Source organism: Rattus norvegicus, chromosome 3 (assembly GCF_021556685.1).
Source record: "Rattus norvegicus strain SHRSP/BbbUtx chromosome 3, alternate assembly SHRSP_T2T, whole genome shotgun sequence".
Classification (NCBI taxonomy): Eukaryota; Metazoa; Chordata; class Mammalia; order Rodentia; family Muridae; genus Rattus; species Rattus norvegicus.
The window spans coordinates 58,987,499-59,001,489 of NC_141536.1; the positions used below are offsets into that span (position 1 = coordinate 58,987,499).

Below are 13,991 nucleotides of genomic sequence, written 5' to 3' on the forward strand. Positions count from 1 at the left end.
GACCTTAAGGTTGCTCATCATGTTTAGTGCAGCGTTACTCTGTGAACTATTAAATTTAGGAAAGGAGTAAAGAAAGAGTTCTCTTTAAATAGGCATGAATTTTTATCAAGCTTATTGTATTTCTCTTTATTTACAGACCTTTTTGCAGATGTGTAATCTGCCTGTCAAAGTGGTATGCAGGGCAAATGCAGAATATATGTCTCCATCTGGTAAGTGTGTGTGGTTTCTGTTAGTACTTTTTGTTTGTTATTTAATATTGAGGATTGAACCTAAGGCCTTAGACATGATAGCAAACACCACCTTATTTCTAGCCTCCAATGTTAAAATCCTTTGTTTGAATTTTTTTTTTTCTCTTTGAAGAGTTATTTTCCTATTTTTTTTTTCCAAGTAGCAGTTCTAAACTTAATCATGAAGAACCATGTGTACAAACTCTGGTCTGAGGTGTTTAACTGGATTGTTAAGGACATGTGATGTCAGAATTCCTTAGTCTTATTTATAGGGCTTTCCTTATCAGAAAACCCACTTTCACACCTATGAACCTGGCTTTTGTTTGTTTGATTTACATTCTAGCTGTTGTCCCCCACCCCAACCCCCTTTTCAATCCCTCCTCCCACAGTTCCTCATCCCATTCCTCCTCCTGGTTGCTTCTGAGAGCGTGCTCCACCCACAGCAGGCCTCCCCCTTCCCTGGGGCTTTGTAGTACAGCCTGAGGTCAGGAATGGTGTTTCCCCTGGAAATCCTTTTATTACTGAGAATTGTTTTGACTATCCTGGCTTATTTGTTTTTTCATTTGAAGTTGAGAATTGCTCTCTCCATGTCTGTGAAGAGTTGTGTTAGAATTTTAGTGGGGGTTGCATTGAATTTGTAGATTGCTCTTGGTAAGATGGCCATTTTCAATATGTTAATCCTACCAATCCATGAGCATGGGAGATCTTTCCATCTTCTGAGATCTTCTTCAATTTCTTTCTTGAAGGATTTGAAGTCCTTGCCATACATACAAATCTTTCACTTGCTTGGTAAGAGTTACACTAAGATAATTTTCTACTATTTGTGGTTACTGTGAAGGGTGTTGTTTCCCTAATTTTTTTCTCAGCCTGTTTATCATTTGTATAAAAGAAGGCTGCTGATTTGTGTGAGTTAATTTTATATCCAGCCACTTTGCTGAAGTTGTTTATCAGCTGTAAGAGTTCTCTGGAGGAATTTTGGTGTCACTTAGGTATATTATCATATCATTTGTAAATAGTGATACTTTGACTTCTTTTTTTTCTAGTTTGTATCCCCTTGATCTCCTTTTGTTTTCTAATTGCATTAGCTAGAATTTAAACTACTATATATATAGTTGAATAGAGAGGGAGAGAGTGGGCATCCTTGTCTTGTCCCTGATTTTAGTGGAATTACTTCTAGTTTTTCTCCATTTAATTTTATGTTGGCAGTTAGTTTGCAATATATATTGCTTTTATTATGTTTAGGTATGTGCCATGAATTTCTGATCTCTCTAAGACTTTTAACATAAAGGGGTATTGTAATTTATTGAAGGCTTTTTCAGCAACTAAAGAGATGATCGTGTGACTTTTCCTTGAGTTTATTTATGAGTACATTATGTTGGTGGACTTTCATATATTGAACCATTCCTGAATTTCTGGGATGAAGCCTTACTTGATTGTGGTGAATGATGGTTTTGATGTGTTCTTGGATTTGGTTTGCAAGAATTTTATTGAGTATTTTTGCATTGATATTCATAAGGGAAATTGGTCTGAAGTTCTCTTTCTTTATAAGGTCTTTGTATAGTTTAGATATAAGCATAATTGTGCTTCAAAGAACAAATTGGATAGTATTCCTTCTGTTTGGATTTGGTGGAATAGTTTGAGGAGTATTGGTATTAGCTCTTCTTTGAAGGTCTGGTAGAATTTTGCACCAAAATCATCTGGCCCTGGGCTTTTTTTTGGTTGGGAGGTTTTTAATGACTGCTTCTATTTCCTTAGGTGTTATGGGACTGTTTAGATAGTTTACCTGATCTTGATTTAACTTTGGTATGTGGTATCTGTCCAGAAAATCACCTATATTTTCCAGTTTTGTTGAGTGTAGGTTTTTATAGTAGATTCAGGTGATTTCTTTTTTTAATTTCTTCAGTTTCTGTTGTTATGTCTCCCTTTTCGTTTTTGATTTTGTTAATTTGGATATTGTCTCTGTGTCCTTTAGTTAGTTTGGCTAAATGTTTATCTATCTTGTTGATTTTCTCAAAGAACCAGCTCTTGGTTTTGTTTTTTGTATCCTTCTATTTATTTCTAACTGGTTGATTTCAGTTTGACTATTTCCAGCCCTCGACTCCTCTTGTACGCCTTTGCTTCTTTGTTTTAGAGCTCTTAGATGTGCTGTTAAGTTGTTTGTATGGGATCTCTCCAGTTTCTTTATGAAGGCACTTAGTGCTATAAATTTTTCTCTTAAGACTGCTTTCATTGTATCCTCTAAGTTTGTATATGTTGTGTCTTCATTTTCATTGAATTCTATTAAGTCTTTGATTTCTTTATTTCTGCCCTGACCAAATACCATTTAGCCAGATAGTTGTTTAGTTTCCATTAGTTTGTGGGCTTTCTTTGATTTTGTTGTTATTGAGAGTTCATCTTGGTAGATTTCTTCTCTTTCATGAGTATGAAGTGTCTTTCATCATTTTTTTGATAAGTTTTGGTTGAAAGTATTTTATCAGATATTAGAATGGCATCTCCAGTTTATTTCTTGGGACCATTTGCCTTAGTCTGTGGTGATTTGATAGAATGCATGGGATTATTTCAACCTTCTTATATCTGTTAAGGCTTGTTTTGTGCTCAATTATATGATCAGTTTTGGAGAAGGTTCCAGGAAGTGTTGAAGAAGGTGTATCCTTTTGCTTTAGGGTGAAATGTTCTATAGATATCTGTTAAATTCATTTGGTTCATAACTTCTGTTAGTTTCACTGTGTCTCTCTTTTAGTTTCTGTTTCCATGATCTGTCCATTGATGAGAGTGGGGTGTTAAAGTCTCCTACTATTAATGTGTAAGGTGTTTTGAGCTTTAGTAAAGTCTCTTATGAATGTGGTACCCTTGCATTTGGGGCATAGATATTCAGAATTGAGAGTTCATCTTGGTGGATTTCTTTTCTTTGATGAGTATGAAGTGTCTTTCTCCATCTTTTTTGATAAGTTTTGGTTGAAAGTCTATTTTATCAGATATACAGCTTATTTCTTGGGACAATTTGCTTGGAAAACTTTTTTCTAGCCTTTTACTCTGACGTAGTGTCATGGAAGCGTGTTTCTTGTATGCAACAAAATGCTGGATTCTGCTTACTTATCCAGTCTGTGAGCCTGTGTTTTTTTATTGGGGAATTGAGTCCATTGATGTTGATATTAAAGACAGAGGATTGTCAGTTCCTGTTATTTTTGTTGCTGGAGGTGGTATTATGTGTGTATGTGTTATTCTCTCTCTCTCTCTCTCTCTCTCTTTTTTTTTTTTTTTTTTTTTTTTTGGTTGTGAAATGTTTACTTTCTTGTGTTTTCTTGGATGTAGTTACCCTACCCTGTATTGGAGATTTCCTTTTAATATCCTCTGTAAGGCTGGTTTAGTGGAACGATATTGTTTAAATTTGGTTTTGTCATGGAATATCTAGGCCTCTCCATCTATGGTGATTGAAAGTTTTGCTGATTATAGTGGCCTGGGCTGGCATTTTTGTTCTTTTAGAGTCTGTATGACATCTGTCCAGAATCTTCTTCCTTTCATAGTCTCTGTTGAGAAGTCTGGTATAATTCTGATAGGTCCGCCTTTATATGTTACTTGGCCTTTCCCCCTTGTAACTTTTTTTTTTTTTTTTTTTTTTTGGAGAAACATGATTTTTTTTTTTAAAGATTTATTTATTTTATTCATAGATGGTTGTGAGCCACCATGTGGTTGCTGGGAATTGAACTCAGGACCTCTGGTAGAGCAGTCGGTGCTCTTAACCTCTGAGCCATCTTTCCAGCCCCCCTTATAGCTTTTAATATTTCTTTCTTGTGTTTATGTAGTGTTTTGATTATTATGTGGTGGGAGGATTTTCCTTTCTGGTCCAGTCTATTTGGTGCTCTGTAAGTTTCTTGTACATTTATGGCCATCTCTTTCATTAGGTTAGGGACGTTTTCTCTATGATTTTGTTGAAGATGTTTTCTATCCTCTCGATTCTTCTATTTCTTATATTCTGTTGGTGATGCTTGCATCTGTAGCTCCTGCTCTCTTTCCTAAGTTGTCCATCTCCAGGGTTGCCTGAATTTGTGTTTTCTTTATTGTTTCTATTTCCACTTTTAGTTCTTGCAGCATTTTGTTCAATTCCTTCACTGCTTGATGGTATTTTCCTGTATTTCTTTAAGCGATTTATTTATTTCCTCTTTAAGGGCTTCTACCTATTTGCCTGTGATTTCCTGCATTTCTTTGAGGGAGTTGTTTATATCCTCTTTGAAGGCTTCTATCATCTTCATGATATGGTATTTCAGGTCATTATCTTGCTTTTCAGACCTGTTAGGGTGTCCAAGGCTTGCTGTAGTGGGAGAACTCGGTTTTGGGGGTGTCAAATTGCATTGGATTCTGTCTTGTGTTTGCTTCTCACAATCTGGTTATCTCTGGTGTTCACTGTCCTGGGTGTCTCTGACTGGAGCTGGCCTCCTTGGAGGCAGGTGGAGCTCTGTGACCTGGGTAGAGCTGGTATCCTGGGAGTCAGGCTGTGCATTTTTTGTTGTTGTTGTTGTTGTTGTTGTTGTTGTTGTTGTTTTCTTTTTTTCAGAGCTGGGGACCGAACCCAGGGCCTTGCGCTTGCTAGGCAAGCGCTCTACCACTGAGCTAAATCCCCAACCCCCAGGCTGTGCAGTCTTAGGTTAGGGTGGGCCTTTTATGTCTCTGGTTACAGCAGGCCTCTTGTGTCCCTGGTTATTGCAAACTTCCTGGGAGGCAGACAGTCTGTAGGGTGTGGGAGGGTATCAGGCCTAGGACAGGAAGGAAGGTGAAGCTTGGAAGTGTGGATAGGTCCTGCATCAGCTGGGCTCTATGGGTGTCCAAGCTAGCATGGGTATTTGGGTAAGATTCTCATCTGTCTCCCTGGTTCCTTTGGAACTCTTGGAAGGCAGGCATGCTATACAGTGTGAGGGTATCAGGCCTGCTGATCTTGCCCGGGGTGGAGAAACAGACCAGAAGGAAGGTAGAGTAAGAAGGGCAGGGGTAGGTTTCTAAGCAGCTGGGCTCTGGGTGTCTGAGCTGGTGTGGGTATTAGGGCAAGATTCTCACCTGTGTCCTTGGTTACTGTGGACCTTCTGGGCGGCATGTTGGCTGTTGGGTGTGAGAGAGTATCGGCCAGCTGATTTGGCCCTGGGTAGAGAAGCAGACCATAAGGCTGAATCTGTTTATTATTTAACATACCTCAGTTAACCTTTCCTATAGAACAGGTAAAAGAAGAAAGCTCATGAAATAATGAAATTGTCACTGGGTCTTAGTCACTGAAATGGCTTTCGGCTTTCTTCTTTCTAGTGTTCTTTTTAAATGATAAGAGTAATCTGTGTGTTTTATGCTAGTAGATTTAAGCAGTCAGGATGATCTTAGGTGTCATATGCTAGTTGATTTAACTAGTATTAAATAGGATTCAAATAATTTTGGTATAAAAACATAATGTCACAAAGCTAATTAAATGTTAAATATAATGTCACAGATTATTTTAGTTATGGTTTTGCTGGAGCAATACTAACACAGAATCACTCCTTCATGAATAAGAGATTCTGTATAATTGATTAGTGTAAGTATGCTATATTGCTTTTTTTCTCCTTGGTTGAATTTTACTTATCTGTTTGTTTGCTTTGGCCCTGTGCAACAGCTTTGGCTGTCCTGGAATTTGCTTTGTAGACCAGGCTGACCTGGAACTCACAGAGATCCCCAGTAGTGGGATTAAAGGCATGTGCTACCACACCTGGCTGCTATATTGCTATTTATACATATAAACATTTGTCAATCTTCTCATTTTGATTTGGTGATTATTTAGGAATTACTTGCATTTAGCATTTTCTTTTTACCCTTCATTTTTCTACTAAGATAGTTTATACTTCAGCTTGTTTCAGATTAGTATTTCCTTTATCATGATTTGGAGTTATGAGTTCAAAATTTAAAAATCTGCCTGCTTGATATTTAATTTTTTTTTTTTTAATGAAAGAGACCGAGTGCTCACTGTCAGTGTTCTGTTGCTGTGAGGGGACACCATGACCACAGCAGTTCTTATAAAGGACAACATTTAGTTGGGGTGGCGTATAGTTCAGAGGTTTAGTCTGTTGTCATCATGGCAGACAGCTTGGTGGCATGCAGGCAGACATGGTGCTGGACAGGGAGAGAGGCCTACATTTGGATCTGTAGGCAGCAGGAAGAATGAGTGAACCACTGGCTCTGTTTTGAGCTTCTGAAACCTGGAAGCTACCCCCAGTGACACACTCCTTCCAACAAGACCACACCTCCTAATACTACCATGCCCCTTTCATTCAAACCACCACACTCAGTATTGATCTCTGGCTCTCTTGGCACTGTCTTTGTAGACCAGGCTAGCCATGAACTCACAGAGATCCATCTGTCTCTGCCTCCTGAGTGCTGGGATTAAAGGCATGCGCCACTATACTCAGCTTCTAGTGGACTTTTTAAGCAGAGAACGTAGAAAACTTTTTGGCTAAAAGTTTGGAAGTCATTAGTCCTGTGTCAGTTATTAACTATTTCCTTGGGGAGTTTCACTTCTCTTTGAATTTCAGTGACCTCTTGTGTTACATGAGATATTCAGATTAGATGCCGTCTAAGTTTCTAGCTAACATTCTCGGAATATACAAACTTACTTGACAATATGTTTATTGCTTTCTTTAGGGGGAAATAAGTAATTAGGGCTACAGAGATGGCTCAGTACTTAACTGTATGTGCATGAGGCCCAGAATACAGATCCTCAGCACCTACACAAAAAGCTGGGCCTCTTAGCACCTGTCAGCAATCCCAGTGTTAAGAAACAGAGGCAAGGCAATTTAGTTAATCCTTGAGCTCTAAATCCAGTGAAAGATTTTCAGACTGATAGAATAATGATAAAGGGCAATGATGTCAACCTTTGGCCTCTGCACACTCATGCTTGGATGGGTGAACACACCAGTGTGAATACACACACACACACACACACACACACACACTATAGGGCATAGAGGAATTTTAATCTGGCAACATGGGTGCTCTGGCAAGGGTTCACATCAAAGACTACCTAGGTCTGCATAATGATACACTTTAATCCCTGTAGCTGGAATACAGACATGCCTTTAGTATACATCTTTAATACAGTGACATCTAATTGGGGAGCAGGCAAAGTGACTAATCAGAGAAAGATTTGACAAATGAATCAGATAAGATATGCCCAACTCTCATGAGACCAGACAAGAGAGGCTACTTAAGAGCAGTGCAGGGAGAGAGGTAGTGTTGAGTTCAGTTGAGGTCCTGCCTTTCTGGTCAGTTTGTGCATTCAGTTCAGTTCTTGGAGTTCAGAGGCAGTTTTTCCAAGCAGAGCAATTCAGTCAGAATCCCAGAGAAGTCAAGTTGAATCAGTTTGGAGACAAGTTTGAACCAGCCAGCAAGAGTTTAGAAAGGGTAAGTTTATTCAGCAGTAAGTCTAGGAGGCTGAAAACATTCTAGGTCTGAGTTAGCAGAAAGGCTGGAAGCTGAAGTCTTTAAGGTCCAGGCTTGCAGAAGATTAGATTGTACAGAGGCTAGAAGCTTCTAGGCCTAGACCTGGGGATAGTTACATAAAAGCAACACTCTGGGTTCAGTCCAAGCCATGTAGTCATAAAGCTTGGGTATGGCTCTCATCTCATCCCATCATGGAAGAAAATAAAAGGGCCATTTACAACGTGCGCGCGCGCGCGCACACACACACACACACACCACATCAAATAATAAAAATCTTAAACATCATACTTTGTAATACCTCTTAGTCTAGGCATGAAACAGTTTATTTTCTCAAGATCTCAGATGACCTGTATTCACACTAATAAAGATCTTTTTTAAGTCAAAACCAAAACAACAATGTAGCCTAATGTTTATCCAGTTTAGACACACCCTCCCTCCCTCTAAAGCAGTATAAAGAATATACCATTGGTAATAGGGACATGCCTTCCCAATACATCTATTGAGTGTTGTGTTCCAAAAGGCTTGCCTTTTCTTTGTAGTGTTATTACATAGATGCAGATGAAGCTTTTATTGGTGCCAGACACCTCATCCATTACCCTCAGGCTGACTAAGCCAGAGAGAAGTGAATATACTGAGCAGTAGCAGGAAGAAGCCTGCTGTTAGCATGAACTCTGCTTGAACTAAGTCTGACAGCAGGTCCTGTCCTTTCACATTTGGAGTAGAGTCGCTTGCTGTTTAGAGTCACTTTTCTTCTTTATCTCTCAAAATTGCATTAAGCATTAATGTTTATTAAAATGGAATATTACTCTCTAATGTGGCATTTACTTAAAGACACCACAGTTTTTCCCTCCTCTTTCTCTTCTGCACTCCCTTAATGAGATGTGAATCTAAAACCTCAAGGATGTTGGTCAGACATTACCCCTAAGCTGAGCTGTGTCCTTTAGTGTTACCATTTTCATAAGCTTACTGTTTGTTCTTTTTTCTCTTATATCTTGGGAACATACTCAAACTAACATACCCTATAGATGGTAAATTCTTTGAGCCAAAGACATTAATGCATTGTTATGTGCTAAAAATACTGACTTCAGTGGGTATTAGATTTAAAAATTAAAAAGTATAAAAGAAATCTTTTGAAATTACATTTCTCAGCATACAGGAGACAAAGGCCAGTATAGTCTACATACAGGTTAGCCAAGACTACATAGTGAGACCCTGTGTCAAACAAAACACAACTGTACCTTTTAGTGTGGATTGAAGCTTTGCTCTGTACTGTGATGAGAAATCCTTATTTTAATTTCTTTGAAAGTTTTCAGTGATCTTGAACTGGTGTCCTGTCCTGGTCCATGTAATATGAGTGATTGAGCAATTAGTATAGTGTTACCTCTGAAGTGTGAACGCTACTTGTTTGTTTTTCCTTCTTTGCTTCTTTCTTCTCTCTCCCTACTTTTTAGTTTTTGAATTTTAAGAGAGTTTTACTTTCAAGGCTGTTCTTGACCTTAGAATCCCCCTGCCTCTGCCTCCTGAGTTCTGGGATTATAGGCATGTGCTACTGTGCTTGGTTCTTTTGTTTTAAAATTCATTGGCAATCATTGCTTAAAATTTAGACTTCAGCAGATGCTTCTGGCTATAATTTGGAAAATTATAATTTCATAATATTTCTTTATAAATAAAGCATTTTCTGAGTTTTCTTGTTTATTTATTTATTTATTTTTTTACTAGCACAAACTTTAATTTACTGAAGCTGTTTTCTCACATCTTTTGCCCTCAACAGGAAAAGTACCTTTTATTCATGTGGGAAATCAAGTAGTGTCAGAACTTGGCCCAATAATCCAATTTGTTAAAGCCAAGGTAAGGAAAAAATACTAAATGCATTTGACCATAGTCACTTTAAGTGACCTTTTCATATTCTTTAGTGTTTCTTAGTATCTTTATTGATTTTTAAACTAACTTTACAAAATGCTGATGTAAATTATTAGAAATTATTTCTCAACTATAAGTTGAGTGCTTCTTTATAATATAAACCAATAGCAAAGATGTTGGTTGATTTTTGGAAAATGGAAGATGTTTTCTAATAAAGAGTATGAGAATTTCTGTCATAAATGAAGCTTTTAAGTTCTTATTAAAGATCTGGTTGATCTTTGAGAGGGGAGATATAAGATCTGTCTTGAAGTTGAAAGTATTAAGTTACGTACTTGAGTGATCTGTTCATTGGCTTAATTTAGATTTTAACAGTTAGAAAAGCACTTTCATTAATGTTTATAGAAACATTTTTCTGGACCTTTACACAGTTAGAAAACCAGGTCATACTATTATATGTTATTTTGTCCTTTAAAGTTACCAATATATTTAGAAATGATTCTATATTAATGACTATACATAGATACACATCTTTAAAAAGCCATACACATGGCTTTCTGTTATATTACATGCATTATATAGTTTTTCAGTGGGCATTTGCATATAGACCATTTATTTTAGGAGTATTAAAATACATTTTCTTTGACATAAACTTCTATATACTTGTTTCATTAAGATAACTCCTTCATGGGCATGGTGCTTGTTAAACACTTAGAAGTCAGATCTCTGTTCTACATAGTGAGTTCCAGACTAGCCAGGTCTACATATTAAGACCCTGACTCACACATAGCAAAGAAGAAGATGAATTCCTGAAAGTGTTGTCAGGATGCTTTGGCATATACCTTTTAATAATACAGACCAGATTGTCAGATTTAACTAATAAATAAAGACTATATCATTTTATGTGTCTGTCCATTTCTACAATGTCTTAGAGAGTTCTGACATCATCTCTTTCTCCCTATGATGTCTTTATTAACATTGTTTTTTTTTGTTTTAATTTTTTTCTTTGCCTATTTTATAAGTAGTACATGTTTTGGTATTTCTTTTGTTTTTAAGGTTTATGCTTAAAAAACAGGGCTTACTAGTGATCATTTTGTTTTCTCCTTTATGAAATAATTCATTCTATAATTCTGTCTTTTGAAAATATAGTGACAAATTAATACTACTTAGTAGTGATTGAATATTAGGTATACTTTGTTTTAAAAAGCATTTTGGAAATTAATGCACTGGACATTTAGATATTGTTATACTAGTAAGATAACTGAAAGATTTGTATATTTAGTCAGATTCTCTTTTAAAATTTTTTAAATTCCCTTTAGGGCCATTCTCTTAGTGATGGGTTGGATGAAGTCCAAAAAGCAGAAATGAAGGCTTACATGGAATTAGTCAACAACATGCTGCTGACTGCAGAGGTATGAGAGGATAAGGCCTAAGACAAAATACAATTTCGTACAGTCTGGATTCTCATATAAAGTTCTCCTTACAGAACTCCTATAAAGCCATTGAGAAATGGGACAAACCCTCAGACAGGGGTGGTCATCTGAATTATTTGATCATCATCTATAAAAAAGTTTCTTGTTATTTGCACCAGTTTTTCTGTTCATTAGGAGTGAGTCTTGCCTACTTACTGCTCTACTTTAGCCATTCAGACTTTAATAGTCCCCATAAAGTAATGATGTTTAGACACATATTCTGTAAGTAAGACATGTTTTCTGTAAAGTATTGCCGATGAATTTAATAATTCTGTGCAGTGAATAGCCAAGAAGAAAAAACCCATATATTTGATTCACGAAGTTGACTTATTAGAAATTACTATGGTAAGAAATACCTTTGCCCCTTTTCAGTCTTTTAAAGTTTCAGTGACTGTTCCTTTGTTTCTAGTTGTATCTCCAGTGGTGTGATGAAGCTACAGTAGGGGAGGTGAGTGCTTCTGCAGCATTTATCTTAATTAAAATTTAATGAGAAAACACTTTTGCTCAGAATCGCAAGTCCCTGCTCATAAATGAAACATTGTGGTTTGTACCATTAGTGAGACAGTTTTTCACTTACTTTAATTTTGCTTGCACATACATTTTAGGGAAGCTATGTGTCATTGTTTGATAGAACTGGTTGTAAAGTACATAAAGTTTATATATTTTTAAAGGGAATGGTTTAAAAATTTAATTTTTTATACTATGAGCTATATATTTTTTTTCCAGATTGCTTTATGTATGTTCTCCAGAAATACATACTTTTAAAAATTCTGTTTGTAAGAATGCATTACTTTTTGGAAAGATTCTGCCTTTAACAGCCTTTTTCCTTTAGATCACTCTTGCTAGGTATGGGTCTCCTTATCCTTGGCCTCTGAACCTCATTCTGACCTACCAGAAGCAGTGTGAAGTCAAGCGTAAGATGAAAGCCATTGGATGGGGTAACAAGACCCTGGACCAGGTCAGTACGTATGGACGTTTAAAAGAGCTTCCATTCTTACGCACTGAAAGTGACATTACTTCACAGAAATAATTTCAGTGTAACATTGTAACATCAACAGCGAAGCACTTGCTGTTGTTTCTCTCTTGCGATGTAGTTTTATTTCTTTTATGAGAGCTGCACATGTTTATTTGCCTTAATGACAAATACAATTTTCAGAAGTCCTGCCACCTCAGAATTGCCTTTCTTCATTTGGATAATGTTTTTCTAGCTGTCTTAGTAATACTGTCCTCCTCTGATGGGATCATATTATGCCTGCTATTCTGTAACTTGATTTTTCTCCCTCTAAACAGTATATTGTGGGAATCTTTTATGTCAATAAATAGATCTGCAGCATCAGAGCTTAAAAAAATATTAAGTTTCTTAAGTACTTAATGTAATCTGGGTTTTTTGGGGGGGGCCTTAAGTTTATTAAGGTATCAAAAAACAAAATAAATATAAAATTTCAAGGTCATGAAGTTGAGCATCTTTAAGCTATAACTGGTGTTCTCTTTGCCAAATCTATGCCTGTCTACTGACGTGCTACAAGGGTTAGCAGGTGGCTGTGGGTAGAGTGAGGCCAGGCTTCAGCAGCTCTCAGTGTGCCATTTTTATGAGTCCACCTTCCCTCCTTCAGTGTAAGCAAAATCGTTGAATATGTGGACTCAGGAAAACATTGTTGGGAGAATAAAATTTTGAGAGAAAAACTTTGTTAAGTAGTCCTCCTTATCAGTATCTTAAATATGCTTGTATTTGCTGTTAAGTCTTTCACTCTCAAATTGATATCAAACTGATATCAAAAGCATTATTTATGTCATGTATGTGGTTTGTGGTGTTAAAAAGTTAAGTGGATTATCATAAAGTATGATACAAATAGTCTTACTTTTATTGCTTTGCTAATTTTGACATTTTTCTTTTTGGTTCACTGCTTGTGTAGGTCTTAGAAAACGTAGACCGGTGCTGTCAAGCCCTTTCCCAAAGACTGGGAACACAACCTTACTTCTTCGATAAGCAGTAAGATGTTTTGTTATTGTGATATGCCTTTGCTTCATAGAGGTTATAAAGATCTTGTATCACAAAGGCATTATTTTTCAGGAAGCACTTATAACTTTGCTCTTCTAGGTGGGGACTTGTTACATTGGAAAGGGCTCCACTCCCCTTTTTGTTATGTCATTGATGTTGAGAGCTTTCTGTCCACATATTTTATTCTCAAGCAGCAGGACATATTACAGAGAAAAAATATATATATAAAGACTTACTTTTAAATTTTATTTTTGTACTCATTAAATATTAATCCTCTCTTGGCTGTTAGACATAGTGCTGGCTCTGGGGAACTAAATTTTCTAAAGTTCAGCCCTTCTCATTTAGTTTTCTTAAGGTCAGCCTTATAAATCAATCAGTTGTTCTATGATTGAACAAAGGTATTGATAGAGATAGTTCAAGGTGCTGTGAGAAGTATAAAATAATATTTTATATACAAAATAACTTTGTATATACAATAAAAATTTAAAAAAAAAACCCTGTCAAGTAAAAACACATGAATATGCTGTTAACAGGGCCTCAGTCTGCAGTGACTGATGCTTGAGGACCAGGAAAGTCATTAAGAACAACAGTCTCGTCAGGTGGATAAGAACTGTTTATCCTTTAAGAGCTATGAAAATATTCTTAAGTATAGACATTAAGGAGTACAGATAAAATATCTGTATGTATATAAATTGAGTAATTAATGTTCTATTAACAAGATTAAACATAAATGCTAAATGTAAACAAAAATTTTCCTTCATTAAAAATTATAATTTTAATATATTGAAAGTAGTTGTCAGTTTTGTAATCCAGTATGTGATGCCGCTTAAATGAATGTTTTAATCTCAGTGGCTTTCTTAAAAGGCTTTTTATTGGCTTATTGCTAAAAATAGATTCTTTAGGTTGATAGTTTTTCTTTTCATGTGTTTTTATGTATGGTATGCATGCATGTGTGTGAGTACACGTGTGTTTGGGTATGCATGCATG

General features: G+C 36.4%; 1 protein-coding gene across 4 annotated transcripts in view; it reads left to right on the forward strand.

Moving 5' to 3' along the window:
- The window catches only part of Mtx2 (metaxin 2), a 61,974-nt gene that overhangs the window by 43,889 nt on the left and 4,094 nt on the right, over positions 1–13,991 (forward strand). For all 4 annotated transcript variants that reach the window (NM_001429822.1, NM_001008286.2, XM_087650188.1 and 1 more), the window contains 6 exon segments: positions 137–209; positions 9,448–9,524; positions 10,853–10,945; positions 11,415–11,453; positions 11,838–11,963; positions 12,919–12,995. In NM_001429822.1, the coding sequence (NP_001416751.1) occupies positions 137–209; positions 9,448–9,524; positions 10,853–10,945; positions 11,415–11,453; positions 11,838–11,963; positions 12,919–12,995 (485 nt within the window).